The 20111-nt window shown below is 39.3% G+C and overlaps 2 protein-coding genes across 2 annotated transcripts in view; both read left to right on the forward strand.

Moving 5' to 3' along the window:
• Positions 1 to 20111, forward strand: part of LOC109041050 (uncharacterized) — a 146427-nt gene that overhangs the window by 115737 nt on the left and 10579 nt on the right. The gene's annotated exons all lie outside the window — the stretch shown is intronic.
• Positions 2304 to 4579, forward strand: LOC109041052 (uncharacterized). The gene has a single exon (XM_072299710.1). It carries the CDS (start codon positions 2938 to 2940, stop codon positions 3262 to 3264), a length of 327 nt encoding a protein of 108 aa, XP_072155811.1. The 5' UTR covers positions 2304 to 2937; the 3' UTR covers positions 3265 to 4579.

Consider the following 20111-nt stretch of genomic DNA (forward strand, 5'->3'; position numbering starts at 1 on the left):
CGAGTGAAATAATTTTAATGGCAAATGTATGTTGCGCGGGAACATCGCGGGTCAACATATTTCTTTTTCACCTGTTGTTTATTGATGAAAACTTGATGGGCTTTCGCAAGGCTTAGCAATGACTGATGAATGTTGGCTTTAGCAGTTTGCAAAGCAAGCTCAAAGTGAAGCTTCATAATGGTGTCTGTCTAGTCAAGTGTTGCACATCGATGCGTCGAAATAGAAAGGTCTGGATACACGATCAATTTCCGAACCAATTCTGATCAAAGTAGACCACCTGATGACTGATGGTCACCATACAACAGTCCTCTTTGATCAAACTTGGACTGGCCGTCAAATTTTGATCAGAATGGAGTGCCACCATTCATCATTTCCTGCCACAGGAAACATTTCTTCGAAGTTTTTATTTTAAAATTAAGCAAATTAATGATTTTTAGACTGATGACTTCCGAAACTTTGATGGTAATTGGTCCGAGAATTTGATCGTGTATCGAGACCTGAACGGTCCGCTCTCCTTTGAAGGTAATCGATGGCAACACTTGGCTAAACAGACACCACTTTGAAGCTTTACTTTAAACGTGTGTCCAGCCCTAAATCAAAGTCAAATTAGGCTCAGATTTCTCTACGCAACACTCATCAACTATCATCATTAGTCGAAAAACGACGTTGATAAAGAAAGCGGTGGTTTCAATAGGTTTTTCGGAAATTAAAAAACCAAAAAATGAATTTCTCTACGGTTCGATTGTAGAATCGATATCGAATGACCTTGATCGATAAAATGCATTGATAAGATGGGGATTTATCAATTAGGATCATTCGATAACGATTCAAGAACCGACCCGCAGCGGATCGATTATTGAAATTGATAGACAAAGGAAACAAGAGAGATATGGAGAGATCCTATTGGTGGAAGTGGGCCGTTGCGACGGACAAAGGAGGTAGGTAATCGACTAACTAACGGCAACCCACGAGAAAGCCGACAGTTAGTCTATCATTTTCTTCCTTTGTCGATAGGAACCACCCATTTCAACCAATAAGATCGCTCCATACTCCCTATGTCTTCTTTGTCCATCGCTTTGTCCATCAATTTCAATAATCAGTCCGCAGATGGAAGAACGTAACTACGCGTTACGCCTTTTGCAAGAGTATCCTTAGGTATAAGAAATAAAAATCGAGTCACTGATATAAGAGTAAATAGGGAAGTTCTGCAAAAATTTTAAGACACAAAATGTTTACAAGCCTCAAAATACTTTTAAGTTTTGTGGTTTGAAGATCAGTATTTAGAAATCACAGTTTTGAAAAATCACGAAATTGCCAATTCAAAACACTGACAAAAAACTGATCCATCCCACCTGGAACTGATTCCCTAGGACACTTAGGGAGGGTATTCCGTCAATATTTAAAATTTTTGACCCAAAGCAATTAAACTCACGCCTTTGAAAAAATTTTTCCCACAGTCTAAGGTCCTTTTCCCCGTGGAAGAACCTATTTTCATTTTTCCATGAAACTGTTGGACATTTTTTATTGAAAGTTTTAACAATTTTCCTTAAGATTACTTGGAAAAATCAGCATTTTGTTCAGGTCGCAAAAAAAAGAATTGTTGTGGCTATTTCGCAATCTTGGAAAAAAGTTGCTTTCCCTTGTCCAAGAAAGTACGAAGGCTTTCGGAAACGGGAGCTAAAAAAAAATTAACCGTTAATTGGATTTTTTTTATGTAATTCAGATCACTGATAAGTTTTTTTTTTTTTGTTTTCAAAAAAAAATCTGGAGCTCTTAAATTTATGCGGGCTGATGGTTGAGATCAATAGACAGCGCGATGTACAAAGAAAAGAAATAGAAAATGGAGGGATCCTATAGGTGGAAGCAAGTGGTTGCAATGGAGAAAGGAGATAATTAGTAGATTAACTGATGGCAACCCACTAGAGGCCCTATAGATTGTCTATCATTTTTCCCCTCGGTCCATTACAACCGCACCCGGTTCAACCAACAAGATTGCTCCATTTTCTCGCCGTCTCCTCTATTTGCACATAAATGAAAGTCGCTTCTACAGCGCACTCTAACGTTCTGCGACACCCAAACGCCACTTGTGCCTATAGGTTCAGTTACGCAATCAAATTGAGCCATCAAACTGAAGCTCTGATTGGTGGAAAAAGACCTGAGGTGAGGATGCCACCAATGAGAAGCCCAATTTGATGGCTCAATTTGATCGTGTAACTGGACCTCATCTTCCCGAAGTGATGCCGCAATCACTTGCTGAATGTGAGAGCTGAATGCGGCTTGAATGGGGAAGTCATCGGCCCGATGCGCGTGACGCGCAAAATTCAGCAACGATTCTCAGCAACCGTCGGACTAATGTTGAATTTGTCTGAAGGTCCAGTTACACGATCAAATTGAGCCATCAAATCGGGCCTCTCATCGGTCGCATCCTCACCTCAGGTCTTTTTCCACCAATCAGAGCTTCAGTTTGATGGCTCAATTTGATCGTGTAACAGAACCTTGAGCTATTCGAGTAGATTTGACACACATCTGGATGAAATAACTCGAATTTGCGAAATTTCAGCCGTTGGGCGATGACTGTTGACTTCCACATTCAGCTGCTAAATTGAGCGTGCGATTGCGGCATTAGTTCTCCTCTACCTATCAATTTCAAAAGTCTACCCGGAGGTTTTGAGCTTGGATCATTGATTTAGAGGTTGATACCAGGTTGCCGAAGAGGGTGTTGGAGTGGGTCCCCCCCAGGTAGGCGACGGAGAGGGCGTCCAGCCAAACGGTGGGTAGAGGGCATCCGTGAAGAGATGGAGAGATGCCAGCTTCCGGAGGATCTCTACCATGACAGATTCCTGTGGAGAGTAGGCGTCGCAGAGCGCCCTAGCGCGCCGTAAAAGCGGCTCATACATACATACATCATTGATTTAGAGATTACGTTGAATTAACGGCATGGTGTGGTGGCCACGTTTGATTCGTGTTTCAGTTGAAACTGCTCGGAGCTTCGCGGGGATCCTGAAGGCGGAGCGGCAGCCGTTCGCGGACTGGGGGAACGTGGTGGACGGAGTGCCCCGACAGCGGCAGAGCCTGGCCGACTGTTCCCCGGACGACCCGATATTCCCGTGTCCCCGCTGCGAGCGATGCTACAAGCACCTCAGGTCCATGAAGAAGCACCTCAAGCTCGAGTGCGGCGTCGAGCCCCAGTTCCCGTGCCCGCTCTGCGACTACAAGGCCAAGCAGAAGATCTCCCTCCAGAAACACCTCACCAAGCATCACTAGCACACCCCACGACCCAGCACCTGTCCATCAGGATCAGCCCCGAAGCCCTGGATAGACGATGTAATTCCCGAACCAATTCCGATCAAAGTAGCATCAAAGTGTCGGGAGTCATCAGTCTTAAACTCATTTCTTTGCTTAGTTTTAAAATGAGAACTCGGCAGAAATGTTGCCTGTGGCAGGAAATGATGAATGGTGGCACTCCATTCTGATCTCACTTTGAACAAAATAGTGCGGCCAAAATGTGATGGTAGATGGTGACCATCAGTCATCAGCATGTCTACTTTGATCGGAATTGGTTCGGAATTTGATCGTCTATCCAGGGCTCATGTACGTGGATGCAGAGAGTATGCTACCGTGCTAAGGAACAACGCCTTATGAACATTCGAGAGTTGTCAAATTTCCCTCGATAAAATGTTTATTTTTGAAGAGAATTATGAATATTTTTCCTTGGAATTTTCAGAAGTTTTAGATCAAATTACAAACAAAATTACCTGAGAATTTGGTAGACAAATATTCTAGAAAAAAATCCTAAAAATTAGTGATTTTGCAGGAGAAATTTGGCAACGCTTGAAGGTTCAATCGGCGTTTTTCCTCGAGCGTGTAACTAGCACATGTTACACGCTCAAATTCCCATCAAATTCCGATCAAATGGTAACTGGTGCGCACCATCTACCATCAAATTTCTGCGGCCTGCAAAAATTTGATGGTAGATGATGGAGCTGTGGGGCTCATCCTTCATCTGATTTCCACACAACCGTGCTTATTTCATGCTTATTTCAATCAACACGCTGTTTTAATTAATTTTACTCATCAATCTAGATAACTCTCGACCGCCATCTTGGTCATCAGTTTGATCGGAATTTGACGGGAATTTGATCGTGTAACCAGGCCATTAGCACAGCAGTATGGACCTTCGGCGATGGTGGAAGCTTTTACTTTCGGGACTTCAGCATTCTACTGTTGACTTCTTACATGTTTGATGTTTAACAACGTGTTGGCAGTTTCGTTTTGCAAACAAGCCGAAAATGGCCGAAGTTTGGGAAACTTGTTTGGCCTAGACTTGGGCGTCACCCGAAGCTCATCATCCACCACCACCATGTAGGTAGGTCAACAGCCGAAATTAGCGTGATGGCTGTTGCTCCCTTATAATTGTCCATAAGGAATTGTTGAATCTCCGAAAGTAAAAGCTTCCACCTGTCGCCAAGAGGCTAGTGTAGGGTCTCTTGTCTCTGGTATGGACATATCGGTAATTTTGAAGGACAGGTTTGATGAGCTCTCAGGGCCAAAAAGGCAGCCAATCCATGGTAAGTGATACTTGGGTACAGAGACAAGAGACCCTCCACTGGCCTCTTGGCGACAGGTGGAAGCTTTTACTTTCGGGGATTCAACACTACGGACAATTATAAGGGAGCAACAGCCATCACACTTTTTTCGGCTGTTGACCTACCTACATGGTGGATGATGAGCTTCGAGTGACGTCATAAGCCAAACAAGTTCCCCAAATTTCGACTTGTTTTGGTTTGTTTGCAAAACGAAACTGCCAACAGTTGTTAAACATCAGCCTGCTGAAGTCCCAAAAGTAAAAGCTTCCACGATAGCCGAGGTACGAGTGTAGGGTCTCTTGCCTCTGCTTGGGTATGCTCTTTCCGACCCTTTCAGCCTGAACTCGGCTTTCGGTTCCCGCTGCTAGATCTGTGCCGCGAAACTTAAATTTCAACAATTTTGCAGTCTTGGCTGAGAACAAATATGGCCACCTGCTGTTGACGAAAATGAATAAACAGTCACATCACCAAAAGCAATTAATGGATTTTAATTTTTGAGGGATTTGCTTGCAATAAATTTGTGTGTATCAACAGCAGACCGTTATACTTATTATCAACCAAGACTGCAAAGTTGTTGAAATTCAAATTTCGCGCCACAGCTCTAGCGGCGGGAGGCGAAAACCGAGTTCTGGCCGTAGGGATCTAGAAACAACTATGCTTCTAGATCAGTAGCTGAAAAGTTTAGGAAGAGCATACCTACGTTTCACTTACCATGCAGCCAACATATGAACTCAAATTATCCATTGCTACTTATTGTTATCATTATTGATGCTTGTCGTTTCAAAATGCATTAAAGTACGTCCTAAACTTTGTCTTTCACATAAATCTCACTCTGACATCACTCATTTAAATATATATTGTTGACCCACTTGGTTTGAGTTTTTAATGGGAGTTGGCAGTTTTAGTTTTTTGTCATTTTGGAAGATTGGCTGCCCTTTTGGGCCCTAAAAGCCTCATGTTTTACATCACATTATTTGAGTACATATACTTTTTTTCCAAAGTTGCCTTCGTAAATAGATCCCATGACAAATTGAACTCATTTTTGTGAAAATTCCCAGCAAAACCAGTACTTATTTTCGTAAAATGTCCGACGTGTGTATCGATGTATTGAAGAAATTTAACCTTAAAGTGCGAAAGAAATTGATTTTAGAGCCCTAAGGAAGCATCGGCGTCGAGTATGAGCTTAGCGATTTCTTCTTCTTCGTTTCTTTTTCTTTTTGTTTTAAACCGAATCCAAAAAATTGAAACATTTCTCGTCAGATTCATAACTTTACAAACATTCAATTTTAAATTTTAAGAAAAGTGAACTTATGATCTTTTTGTCGTGTCATTGGATTTTTTTTACTGAAATCCTTCTGAGATTAAGATTTCTCAAAATCCGATTGTTCCCCCTAAAAATAAGTTATCCTCCAGAATTGTGCCAATTAAATGCGTTTTTTTTTAATTTTGTTTTTTCTTGACAATAACAATTTAATTTCGCTCTCTATCCTCTTTACGTGTTTTTGAATGTTTTTTTGATACTCCGTGTTAGTTTTAGCGAAGAAAGAAGTACCATGTTTCCTTTTTGTATAGTTTTTTCAGTAGATTCGTGTTACTCTTTCTTTGTTTCCTCTTTTTACCTCCGACAGTCCCAATAACTGCAGCTTTATCAAAATTCCTTTCTGCAAAAAAAACCTTTTGGTTTTCCTTTTTAAATTTTGTTGCAAATGAATTGTCACTATTTTCACGAAAAACTCACATTTCTCCAAGCTTTTCATATCGAGAGAATCCTCGATCCGAGGGAAATGCTGCAGTGTTTGTTGACCCATTTCGGAGCTTTTGCTCAGCCTTTCAAATTTTGAGTTTTTTCATCAGAAATTAAGCTGAACTTTCTTTTCAGATCCTCTGGAATCTGAGATAAACGCAAAGACGGAGAGAAAAGTGATGATGATCGAAGAACTAATAGACCTAAGTGACTCTGACTTACCTGTCGACTTGCAGCCTTTGCCGACGAACAGACCTACTCTCACAGCTTTTACTACCCCCGGTGCACCCCAGCAGCGCAAGCTAGTAGGGATACTGCCCCCTGTATTCCCTTGTCCAAATAAATGTGGGAAGTCTTACAAATGGAAAGATAGCCTGACGAGACACGTGAAATTTGAATGCGGCAAGGAACCGCAATTCCCATGCCACATGTGCTCGTACAAGGCCAAACAAAGAGTCAGCCTCAGGTATCATTTAATCAAAGCTCACGGTTTGCGGGGTGAATAGTAAAATTGTCGATCAATTAGTAAATTCCATGAGCTGAACGAATTATGTTTTATCGGACTAAATTCATCCATCGAAGAAAATGCTAATGAAGTCGATACAAGCGTGGCTTTCATAGAAAAACGTAGGGGATTACGCATATTTAAAATAAAAAAAATTAATAATTTTGTCGTGGGTATCGATCTTCTCATGGAATTCGGATTCCTCATTTGTTTAAATTATCTTAAAATCTTTTCAAGAAATCTTCAAATTTTTTATTCAGAATACTTTTTTTTAATTCAGTATTCTCACGCCATTCACTGGAAAAAAACACATTGGATCTCGAGTCCAGACTCTTGAAAACATTGACAAGAAGAAGGACTCTTGATTCAAGCAGATTTAAGCTTAAATCAAAAGGAAAAACGCTCAAATTAAGAGGCTTGGTTCTTGATTTAAGCTTAAATCTGATTGAATCAAGAGTATTTTTTTGTGTTGATGTTTTTAAGAGTCTGGACTCTAGATCCAATGTGTTTTTTTTCCAGTGTTGAAGTAGCATAACGTTGGAAGGAAATGAACGCCCTTTTAGAATGTCAGTAAATTTTACTTCGGTAAAATAACACGTATACCATTTTAATGATGACATTTAACGACCTCTTGTCCGGCAGTTCGTTGGCCCAGTCAGGTATCTGATATTTTTCGGTCGCTTTAATAACACAATTGTTGATAATCACACACACACACACACACACACCCCCCCCTCCTTTCCATTCATGATGAAATTTGTGTATGTTTCTTCCTCATTCAGGTAGTATATTACGTTGTTACGTGTCATGTTTAAGTTATTTTATACAATTTTGAAAATCCCTCAGTAATGTACTGCCGTGATAGCGATCAGTGGCGTGGCGTGTTTTGCGATATATCGATTGTTATGCCATTTAAACGTATGGAAAAGGATCGATAATCAGGGTGTTCGCAGCGAACACCTCAATAATCGATTCTTTACCATAAGTTTAAATGGCAGAACAATCGGTACATCGCAAAGCACGCCCCGCCACTGATAGCGATGGAAGCAGTAAAGGCATTTCTAGATGAGCCATGGTTAGCACATGATTTTATGTGTCTCGAGGTTCATCCCAGCATGCACTTATTGCTCTCTTCGCTATTACGGCGGTGAAGATATGTAACTCTCGGCCGTAAGATTTTTGTAAATCCGATATAGTTCTAGTGAATTTAGTTCTTGTCCTTGTCACATACTCAAGTAAAGCCAGCATGACAGCAATTTTTTTCTCGTATCATTTTTGTTCTGTTTATCAGCACTCATTTTTGGTTTACATTCATTTTTCATTTTTGTCAAGTCTTTTGAACGGTCTAAACTGTTACGCTTGTGAAACGTTGCTGAAGATTATTTTGAGATTCATTTAGCATATTGATCAATGAACATCATGAACTTATTTTTTAAAATGAATAAATAAGTTAACTTCGGCTACAATTGATCGTGAAGAGGGCCAATTACTCAATATCTTTAAACAAGATGTCCTCTGGAATCTTGATGTGAAATATATTCAAATGTATAACGACGAATCAAATACAAGATAATTTTCTTTTCGGTCGTAGTCCACCATAAATGTTAAGAAAATTTTACCTATATTGTAATAATGGTTACCAAACATTTACGTTCTATACTTGAAAAAAAAAAATACTTGCCGCCTATCTTCTTACCGTACTTACAATTAGCTCAATTCAACAAGGGATTTGCTGTGTTGATTTTTCTTTTATGTATGAGCATATATTTTTTTGTTCGTTTCGTTATTTACTAAATCTATGTAAAAAAAGTGTAAGTCACGATGTCCGAGTTCTCATGAAATTGTGCCATTCCATTCCATTTTGTACCTTACGAGTAAATCAAATAAAATCATCTTTGTAAAAGCTCCTATCTTATTTCATTCGAGGATCAAATCCAGGAGGCCTTTTGTACAATCCTTTCTATTCATTATGCTTATCAGTTGACCGGAAAATAACTTTATTTATTATTTTATGTCAAATAAATTATAATTCAAGTCTTCCAGATCCAACACACTACGGAAGGCTGGCCCAATAATCATTTCCTTGTGCCATGTATTTCCAGAAAATTGATGACTGACAGTATTTATTTGGACGTAGGAACGTGCAGGTCGTATGAATGTTTCACGGGGTCGACACGGTCAGGGAATATACCGGGAAATGCCAGGAAATTTTAAAAAGTCAAGGAAAATGACGAAGGTGTTTCGGAAATTTTTTACCTTTATTAGCTTTCTAGAGTGAATTTGACGTTTAGAACAACAAATTTCGCCTGGAAACGTTTCAAATTATGTCTTTTTGGCCGTATGCCGTAATTTCAATTGCCAAGGAATCTTACTCAAAAGTGTCAGGGAAATCAGGGAAATGTCTGGGAATTTCATTTTCTAAATTTTGCGGCAACCCTGGTTTCATATTTTTGCACAACCGTCACTGCCTCGTAAAATCTCATAAATATTTTACCTACATGGTGGATGATGAGCTTCGGGTGACGTCATGAGCCAAGCAAGTTTTCCAAACTTCGGCTTCTTTGGAAAACGGAACAGCCAACACGTTGTTAAACATCAACCATGTAGGTAAGTCAACAGCAGAATGCTGAAGTCCCGAAAGTATAAGCTTCCACCATTACCAAGATACTGGTAGAGGGTCTCTTGCGGAGACAAGAGACCCTCCACTCGTATCGCAGCTATTGTGGAAGCTTTTACTTTCGGGACCTAGCATTCTACTGTTGACTTACCTACATGGTTGATGTTTAACAACGTGTTGGCAGTTTCGTTTTGCAATCAAGCCAAAACAAGTCGAAGTTTGGGAAACTTGTTCGGCTCTTGACGTCACCCGAAGCTCATCATTCACCATGTAGGTAGGTCAACAGCCGAAAAAGAGTGATGACTGTTGCTCCCTTATAATTGTCCATAAGGAATTGTTGAATCCCTGAAAGTAATAGCTTCCACCTATCGCCTAGAGACCAGTGGAGGGTCTCTTGTCTCTGCTTGTCTCCGGTCAATGATAATAGGGGTTAGCTCGGGAGACCGTTTCCGGTTAGAGTAGCCTCCTTTTGGTAACATGTTGTCTTGGTAATGTTCGCAGATGAGTCGGCTCACGGGGAGTTTCGGCACTTTTTCGATTCTCGGTCCCAGGCGGAGGCGCCGAGCTCCGAGTTGCAGTGTCCCAAGTGCGGGCGCCACTACAAGCGGAAGGACAGCCTCAGCAAGCACGTGCGCTTCGAGTGTGGGGTCGAGCCGCGCTTCTGGTGCGAGTTCTGCCCCTACAAAGCCAAACAAAAAATCACCCTCAAGCATCACCTCGAGAGACACCTTAGGGATCAGGCCAAGCTCAGCGATCCCAACAACGTGGAGCACATGCTCCGTAAAGTCCAGCCTACGCACCCGCACAACCTTCGTTGAACCCCGATATGAACCAAGTTTAACTCTTAAGCCCAATAGAGATGTTGCATGGATGAGGAGTTTGCGATTTGACTGTTGATTCGCACGTAAAAGTTCGCGAGAAACACGATGGTGCTACTGGTTTTCTCTGAAATCAACTCCCAAGCTCAAAAAAAGCTCTCAAGTTGAGGCCAAAATGGAGGGAATATCCCACGCTATCCTGAGAGTGCACCTCTACATCCAAGACAAACTCTTCATGCAAACATAGGGAGCAAAGACATTAGCAGGGTTGCCGTGTTTTCAGTTTTAGAGTCCCCAAATAAAGTGGCAGCCCTGTCAATGTATGCTCCCTATCTTTGCATGGAGAGTTTGTCTTGGATGTAGAGGTGGACTCTCAGGGTAGCGTGGGATATCCCCTCCATTTTGGCCTCAACTTGAGAGCTTTTTTTGAGCTTGGGAGTTGATTTCAGAGAAAACCAGTGGCACCATCGTGTTTCTCGCGAACTTTTACGTATGAATCGATAGTCCAATCGCCAATTCCTCACACATACAACATCTCCATTCACACTCATCAAACCAATCGCCAATTCCTCACACATGCAACATCTCCATTCACACTCATCAAACTTTTCATCCAACTCTTGGATGCAACTTGAGAACAAGGAAAAGTTGGATAGTTTGATACGGACGAGAGATAACGACAATCTGATGAAAAAGTGAACGGAAAGTTGGAGCGAAATCTTCCGACCGACATGAGCCGAAGCTGTATCTTCGGGAACCGCAGGTTGATGACGAAATCACACTGCAACGGTAATTGAATCAAATTTTTTTTGCGTCCAACTTAATTTCCATCCAACTTTTCGTTCAATCTTGTCGGATTTATGCCAAAAGCTTCCTTAAAACTCTCTTATGTAAACCAAGCAGGGAGCTTCCGAAGGAAAAGAGTAGTTTAAGGAACGACTAAGCATACCGCCCCAAGACTCAATGTTAAGAGTAATGTTTTTAGAGCTGTAGATGAAAAATCGAAGTAAAGAATGTGGAAGGAATATTTTTCAGTGATGATGGTGGTGCTTTTTGCCTATCCCATATATTGCAGGCAGTTTTCTAGATTTTCGTATTTACGTTTTGAAACTCTATACTGTCAGGTTCTTTGCAACGAACGTCATGACATGGCTCGGTCATAATTGTAGAGGAGGCTATACTCTGGGTCAGTCGTCTTTGAAACTTCCGGAATTATATTATGGAAGTTGGAAAATTGTACATTTTATCTATTTTTTCAATTTCTTGTAATTTCGCGGGGGGATTTGTCCTGTTTTTTTTTTTTTTTTTTTTTTTTTTTTTTTTTTTTTTTTTTTTAAATAATAATAGTTGTTCTATAGTTATTTCAATTTTCTTCACCTTTATTATTTTCATTCATTCATTTATTTTCTTTTGTTCTTCCTCTTTCTTTTTTGTTAGTTTTTGAACTTTAAATATAGATCTAGAGTTGATATCAGCCACCATTCTTCTAATTACTTAAGACCAGGCATGACAGTCCGATTTTTAATCGTCTTTTACTGGGAGCGTCTTATTTCACCCTTGTCGCATGTGAATAATTAATTTTGGCCAAAAGATTCTCAATTGGTCCCTACATATCTTTCAGTCGAATCAGTATTGAAGCGGCCGAATTATTTTTCGATTGATTTTGACTGCATTGTGTTTTAATCTTTTATCAGTTAATGACAATGTGACGTGTAAAAAAGCTTGAAAAACCAGTGAATTTCACCGCCGAATGTAAACTCAGGAAATTTTCTTGAATTGTTTGGCTTGTTCACTTATTTTTTGTCAGCGGAGTTTGAACCTCGCACTTAACATACCTCATAAAAATAATTTCTATGCATGTCAAGTAGGTATCCCTTGAAGAATCTTAAAAAGTGAAACAATTTTTAAAGTCGTGGAAAGTTTTAACCCTGTCCTTAACAAATAGAAAGCATTTACAATACACTCGAAACGCATGTATTCCCTGTGTAATTTCATTTCTCTATTCATGCGATTTCAGGCACAATGTAGAAAATGTTAATTTTGATAATTTTACACGATGCCACCCATTCCTTCTTCTTTATCAAAATTGTTTGCTCCTTACATTAGTATTTTGTCTAATGACATCGCTCACAGAATTGCGAGAAAATTGCATCATATTTTTCCGTCAAGTCGGCATTATTAACGTTTTGCAATTTCTTGCGTACATTTGTTATTTATTTTAATTTTAAAGTAGCTTTAGTATTTTCCTGATATTTATTATCTTGTCCCCTTTTCCCATCATACCCAATGAACTCGGCATATAATGCTGTGGACAAGAACGATTCGGAAATTTTTTAGTCCAAAGAAATATTCAATTTTCTTTTTGTGTCGTTGTTTTTGCAATATTTCGTTATGGTTCCGTTCCTGGAATTGTCTGGTGAAATATTCACGATTGATACTTCAGTCAACCTCATTTTAAGTTGATAACTGTAATTATTTTCCATCGACTGAATTTTTTTCACGGAAAAAAGATCAGTTGGTTGTTGCTGTTGGTTAATAGATGTGTACAAAGTGTGTCCATATTACGTTTAATACTATCGTTGAGCCTGAAAATAAATGTTCAAATGATTATCAGTGGCACGAAATGATATTTCGTGATCATCATACCACAGTGTTACTGGATTATGATGTGGTCCGCTCTTTTTTGTTCGCCCAGAATTCAAAAGTCAGCATTAGCGAATTTTCAGGTAAAGAAACTGCAGCCCTCCGTGTCAAGAGAAGTTTTCCAATGAGCCTTTAGACACTGCTAAAGCTCCTCTTGCGATAAAATGTTCGTTTTTTAAGAAATACATGCAGTTTTTTAATGTAATTTTTACGTGCTATAGATTAAAATGCGAACAAAATACTCTGAAATTTTTTTAGAAAAATATTCACAATTTTCCCTACAAATTCGTTTTTTATTGGAGGAAATGTGGCAACGTCTGGAGGTCCCTACGGCGTTCTTCACTAAAGCACGCGGCAGAGCGGGCCGTATCACAATGGGGCACGGTGATATCACACATCTAAAGATCATTTGACTATCATGATGATATTTTATTTTTGCAAGTGATAATATTGCATAATGCCTATCTCAGTATACATTTTTTTACTCATGATTTTCTCTCTTGTAATAATAATCGAAATAATTATTGATTCGTTTGAATTCATTTCTTTAAGCTGAATTTCACAGGAGCGTTGAATGAGCCCTTACTCGATGATTTTTACTCCTTGTCTGCCATTCACAGGTAACTCATAGAAGTAATTGTCATGAACCAAAGTATCTATTGATTTCTCAATATTTTTTTGTTTTATAAGTTTGACAAATGCCCAAGGCTTTATGGTTATCAAAATTCTAAAGCATCTCAGGAAACCAGAGAAATCAGGTTTAAAAGAATTAATTTTACAGTTACAATTGCAGTATTAAGTACCGTGGTATTGTTTATACCTTCAGTCAGGTAAAGTCATAAGAAAACCACTTACGATGTTAATAATTCTCTTCTTAGTAATTGTTGCCATAGCCTGTATACCTACCTCACATTTTCAATGTAAATTGTATCCTTCTACATATGTTATTGCAGAAATTTGAAAACCACGGAATCTCTTCAACAAAAAATGTTTGTGTTTGTTTTTCCTTTGCTCGATATGTTTTATTGATCACTTTAAATCGCGATCTAAATAAAATAAATTTTTCACGTTACATATGGTATTTTTTATCCTTGAAATTTTTCATAATTAATTTTATTTTGATGATTTAAATATTGAAAAAGTAATTTATCTAAGCGACAGTTTGAGAAACGCGTCAGCCTCCACCATAGCTTTTTTTAGATTATTAAAGAAGTCATTACTCAGGTTACTACACAGCTTTGGTCGGAAGGTATAGCTCTGCGCATGAAAGTTGAAGAGCAAACTTTAAACTTGAATAGTAAAAAAATGAAAATCCAAAATCGGATGAAGAATCCAAAATCGATTTTCCAAAAATAGAACAGCATCCGCCCTTAGTTTTCAAATGCAAATAAGTGCTTAAAAAAAAAAAAATAATAATAATTTTGGTTCCTTATACTGCAAAAAAAAGATTAATTGTACCCCATTTTGCTACAATGAACTACGATTTCTTGCTATTTCTATCTATAAAAGCACCTATCTGTGTGGAGAGTCAAATGATACATCATGTTGTCTCTGAAAAGAGACAGGATCAGTAGTTCCTCATTGCAAAATGAGGCCTACTTAAACCATTTTACTAAAAGGCTTTTTCGTTCAAATAGGTTACTACCTGGCCAATGGAAGAGACCGGAGCAATCTTATGAACCACAAGCCGTACACCTGCCTCAGGTGTAATAGGAGTTACAAGCACAAAGGTAGCATTAAAAGGCATCTGGATCTGGAGTGCGGTGTCGAACCTAAATTCAAATGTCCCTTCTGTCCGTACAAGGCGAAGCAAAAGGTCGGATTGCAGTATCATCTGAAGAAACACGAGAGAGGTCTTCTTCTAGGGCATTTTCAAGATCAAGGCTCATACCCACCGCGAGAAGAATAAATTCCCAACAAAAATTATGATTCCTGCATTTATGTGATAGCGTGAGAGAGCGATCCTTCTTGGATCTGTGACCCCTTTTCCCCTCTGTGCCAATCTGTTTAGACATTAAGCTAGATTTAGTACCTGATTCTCTACTCGTACTTTTTGTCTCATTTGCAATGTTCATAAGTTCCTATTTTTCCGACATTTTCTATTGTTTACTGTTTATTGTACGTGTTCGTGCCTACGTTTATTATCGTGGGAAAGGTGAACGCAATTGTCCAACAATTAGATCAGTTTCAGTTGTACCACCCTTTCCACTCGAAGCAGCTGAATTTTACTCCAATTTTTTCATACTCTCAAACGCAAAATCCAATCTCATTTATTTTATTTTATTTTTTCCTGTCTCTGATTGTTCATTGGTTTTATCTAATTTATAAGTTCGGAAACGACCCAACTCTAAATTTTTTAAATAATTCTAAATAATAATTTTCAGGTCCAAATGCGTCAGTCGTTTACTGTGTTATTCAAGGGCATTACGAAATCCGAGTCAACGTAATGGGTAGTAACCCATAGAAAGTTGGTCTTTTTCCATACTTGGAAGTCCAGTGGTCGGTTGTTATTGATGAATTGTCAATTTTCTCTAATTTTTTCATAATTATTGCTGGACCTGATTAGTTATTCTACCTCTTTCTCCCTCCCTCCCCATCCCTCCCCTCTCCATTTTCTCTATCTTCTATCTCCCTCTTTTTCACTTTTTCTCATAAGAGTTGGGTCGTTTCCGAATCCAATATTTAAGATAGGTATTATGTTATAATAAAAATTCATTTTACCGGAACTGCTGAACGCAAAGGCGCAAAGTTCTCTTGCACAGCAATATTGTGCTCGGATAGCAATAATGTTACTTAAAAATTCCATTTTCCTATGGTTAAGCACGATTGTACACAAGTTTAGGTCAAGTAAAGTTTAGGTGTTTGCATACTTATTAACCACTCGAAGTTTTAAAAGTGACTCAAAGACTGTGTTATGAAGTATTTTACAGAGATGAAAATTGATTTTCGTTTGAACGTACCGGTCGTTTCAAAACGAATATTTCACTCAAGTGTATCTTATTCAGATGAAATAAAAAAAAAATCATTTTCTAAAAGTGTGTTTAATCTTGGACAACATAATCCACGACTTAACCAATTTTGGAGGCATATATCATTGTATCCTAATTTAAGTCTTCAGGGCCGTCGTAGGTTTCCCGAAATAATCACACTCTGTTTTCGTAAGAACAGATTCGGAATCCTTTAAAATTAATTGGAACGAAGTCAGCGAGAAGCTCGGAATCAACCCTAATCGTTTTTAAATAGTTTAGGGAAATTTTTTGGATTCGCATGTTTTTAATCAGTTTAGTGCCATTTAATTTGGTGTAATATTGAAAATGGATTTGACCGAAATTTAAGCTGATCATAGTTGTTTTTGTAGAAATTTTCCAACACGCACAAGTAGAGTCCAAAATTTTTTGTGAAAAGGTTGGTGAAACTTAGGGTTATTTTAAATCATGAAGGACTCATTTTCCAGAGCCAGTAGGTTCCCTTCATCCCGTCATCAGGGCCTTCGGTCATTCTTTTTTAATATGGTCCAAATAAAAATCGTCTTTTGTTTTTCTTTTATTGTTTTATCATTTTCCTGTTAATCCATGTCCCAATTTATTGCTGGTTCGTGGTACGTATTTCTGACCGTTTTTTTATTACTTAAAAGAGTCGTCCTTGTATTGTAAAATTTGTCATGTTAAAAATTGTATCAAAATGTCTTCTTTTGCATATTACGAGTATTTTTTGTACTGTGTCATTGTCTCTCTCTCTCTCTTTCTCTCTCTGGTAAACTATGTCCGCTATTCGAGTTGATGAGCGGAATATTTTCTACTTCATGTTCCACGCCACTTAAAAAGACATTTTGTAACAAATATGTTAGCCTCCATCGATCAACAAGTTTAAGAACCTCGTTACGTTGGCGTCTCTCTAAACTTTAAGTTGCATCTTTTGTAAACTACTCTACGACTTATTTATTCAACTTATTTATTATAACTTATTCTTTTAGTAAATAAACATCTTGTAATTAACTAATGTATTTCCCTCTTTTACCACTCATTATATTTTATCTTTTTCACATGAACGTTTCTCGTGGTATGTAAAACGTTTTCCTCATTGTTTTTACTTTATGGATGTCGATCTCACAACGTTTTAATGACAAGAACAAACCATTGATGAAACATTGCATTTAATCAGCAAATATATTAGGTGAAGTTCTAAATGAGATGTCAAAAAATCTTTGATTTTGGCTCTCATCCGCGCTTGTATGAAATTTTAGAAAAAAAACCAAGCACAGACTTTTAGTCTAATGAGAGGATATTCTACACATTGGGTAAAGAAGGATCGCTGAATAAAGACCAAGAACAGTAACCAGTTTTTCGCCTTTAATGTGAATAGTTTGAACATATTCAATAGCGCCAAGCAACTTACTTCAGTGTCAAATTTTACAATATGCGGCGTCGAGCTTTTAGAAAATAATTTTAGACTGCGTGCTAACTTTAGACTAGTGCCGTCTCAAAAATTAATCAAATGACAGTGCTAAAATAGTAATAACGAATACGGAATCCGAGCGGGCGAACTCACCGATTGACATAAGTGAACTGTGTATTTCGTCCATCGGTTTGTAATGTCACCCGAATTAAGCTGTAGTATGTGTCAGGAATATGCGATGTAAGTGCTGATTACTACAGGGCCGGATTCACCTACTTGCCGCCCCCTTCTCATTCGTTTTGAAACATCAATCAAAACCATCAAGTGAACGTGCCGGAGGGGTAGGGGTGCATAAGACGCGTTCATTCGAGTTTGACACATTTTTTGCGAAAGCCCCATGTCAACACTACCAGCAAAATTTCACGGGACTTTGCGCGAAAGTTAAGTTCCGTAAACTTATCTCTGTGTGGACAAGGCCCTCCATTTATAAGAAATGAACGAAAAAATTATGAAAGAACAGACACAATTAAATGTGGTTAAATAATTTTAACTTCCGCCGCCGCGCCGCGCTGACCACACTGTGTTTTGCGCAATGCGTGAAGTATTCCTACAGTCTTGTAGGCGCTTTACGTTTCACGTCGAGCGGTGCTGACCGCACTATGTTTGACGCAATGCGAAATTACTGTACTCTCAGGAAATGAGAGATTTTGTCGACTTTTCTCGTTTGTATTTTTTCCTGAATCCGATTTGCTTTATACCTTCACTTAAAAAAATCACCAAATTTGCCGCCCCCCCAAATTTGCCGCCATGGGCCGCGGCCCATGTGGCCACTCCCTTAATCCAGCCCTGGATTACTATGTCAAATTTCGCGAGAAACACTATAGTGCCACTGGTGTTGTCAAAAATAAACTACTCAAAAAATCCTCTCAAAGTTGAAGCTGTAATGAGGGCATATCCCACACTACCATGAAAGTCCACCGCCGTATCAAGTCAAACTCTCCATGTAAAGACAGGGAGCAAACACATTATCAGGGTTGCTGTGTTTTCAGTTTTGGAGTCCACAAACAAAATGGCAACTCAGTTAATGTATTCGCTCCCAATCTTTGCATGGAGAGTTTGACTTGATACAGCGGTGGACTTTCATGGTAGCGTGGGATATGCCCTCATCACAGCTTCAACTTTGAGAGTTTTTTTGAGAGTTTGTTTTGGAGAAAACCAGTGGCACCGTCGTGTCTCTCGCAAAATTTTACGCCAGGAAATGTATACAAATCGCAAATCCCTCTCACATGTAAGAGCTCCATTATAGATGATGATGGGATGAGATTCCCGATGGAAGGAGAAGCCCACCTCGGCTACAATGTCCTCGGTTTCAAACTGCGGCCCGATTATTGAAATTGATAGACAAAGCTATAGACAAAAAAGACAAGAGGGATATGGAGGGATCCTATTGATGGAAGCGGGTGGTTGCAATGGACAAAAGAGGTAGGTAATAGACTAACTAACGGCAACCCACGAGAGACCCGACAGTTAGTCGATCATTTTCTCCCTTACTCCATAAGAGCCACCCGTTACAACCAATAGGAACGCTCCTTACTCTCTATGTCTTCTTTGTCTATAGCTTTGTCTATCAATTTCAATAATCAGCCCGCTGGACGTATTTCTACCAAACAGACCTATATGGAGGTGAGAAATATGGGGTGTGCTCGTCGAAGCTGCATAAGAAGCAATGTAAAAGTAGGCGTGATTCCTTTTGAAGAATTGGAAAAGCTGGGTATTACATTCTATCAAACAGACCTATGTGCCAACTGAATGCGAGATTCATGAGCCGCGGGTATGGCAAGAGAGCGTTGTGGACAGGGCTCACGAGTTAAAGCGCCCCGACGACGATCTCCCCCTCGCTCGAGTGCGCACTATCATTGCCGCTGACGTCACTGGCGCTTTATTATTCCCATTCACTCTTACGGCCAGAGAACTAACGAGCACACCCCATATTTCTCACCTCCACATAGGTCTGTTTGGTAGAAATACGTCCAACTGATGTCTTGTCGCTCTTTGTCCAACAGATGTTCAAGAAGTGAGTGTAGTAACCGACGGTGACAACTGCATTCCCGTCAACATTGTGCCTTTCTTCTGCAACTCGTGCCATAGAACCTACAAGTACAAGCGAAATTATACCCGACACTTGCGCAAAGAGTGCAAGGGGGACGCTCGCAAAAGGAGAAGAGGAGCAGCCGAGCAGAACTTCAGATGCGAGAAGTGCGGCCGCGGGTACAAGTACAAACGGAACTACAGGCGCCATCTGCGGGAGGAATGCACCAACCCTCGGCAACCTAGTCCAGGCCCGATAATAGTCATCGTCCCGGCCGCTGAGCCCGAACGGACGTCCTCTGAAACCAACGAATAAGAGCACTGGAAAAAAAAACACATTGGATCTAAAGTCTAGACTCTAGAAAACATTGACAAGAAAAAATACTCTTGATTCAATCGGATTTTTGCTTGAATCAAAACGAAATCCGCTTAAATCAAGAGGCTTTGGTTCTTGATTTAAGCTAGATTCTGATTGAATCAAGAGTGCTTTTTCTTGTCGATGTTTTTAAGAGTCTGGACTCTAGATCCACGGTGTTTATTTTTTTCCAGTGAGGGCTTACTAACATGGGGTCTAAAACCTGGAAATAACGGGATTTACCAAAGGAAAATTATCCTGGAAAACCAGGAAATGTATTCTGAAAACTGAGAATTTCTTATCTCTCCAGTCTCATTAGATATTGTTATTTTATTTTTTAATTTGAGGTCTGTGTTGACT

The sequence above is a fragment of the Bemisia tabaci genome, chromosome 1 (assembly GCF_918797505.1).
Source record: "Bemisia tabaci chromosome 1, PGI_BMITA_v3".
Classification (NCBI taxonomy): Eukaryota; Metazoa; Arthropoda; class Insecta; order Hemiptera; family Aleyrodidae; genus Bemisia; species Bemisia tabaci.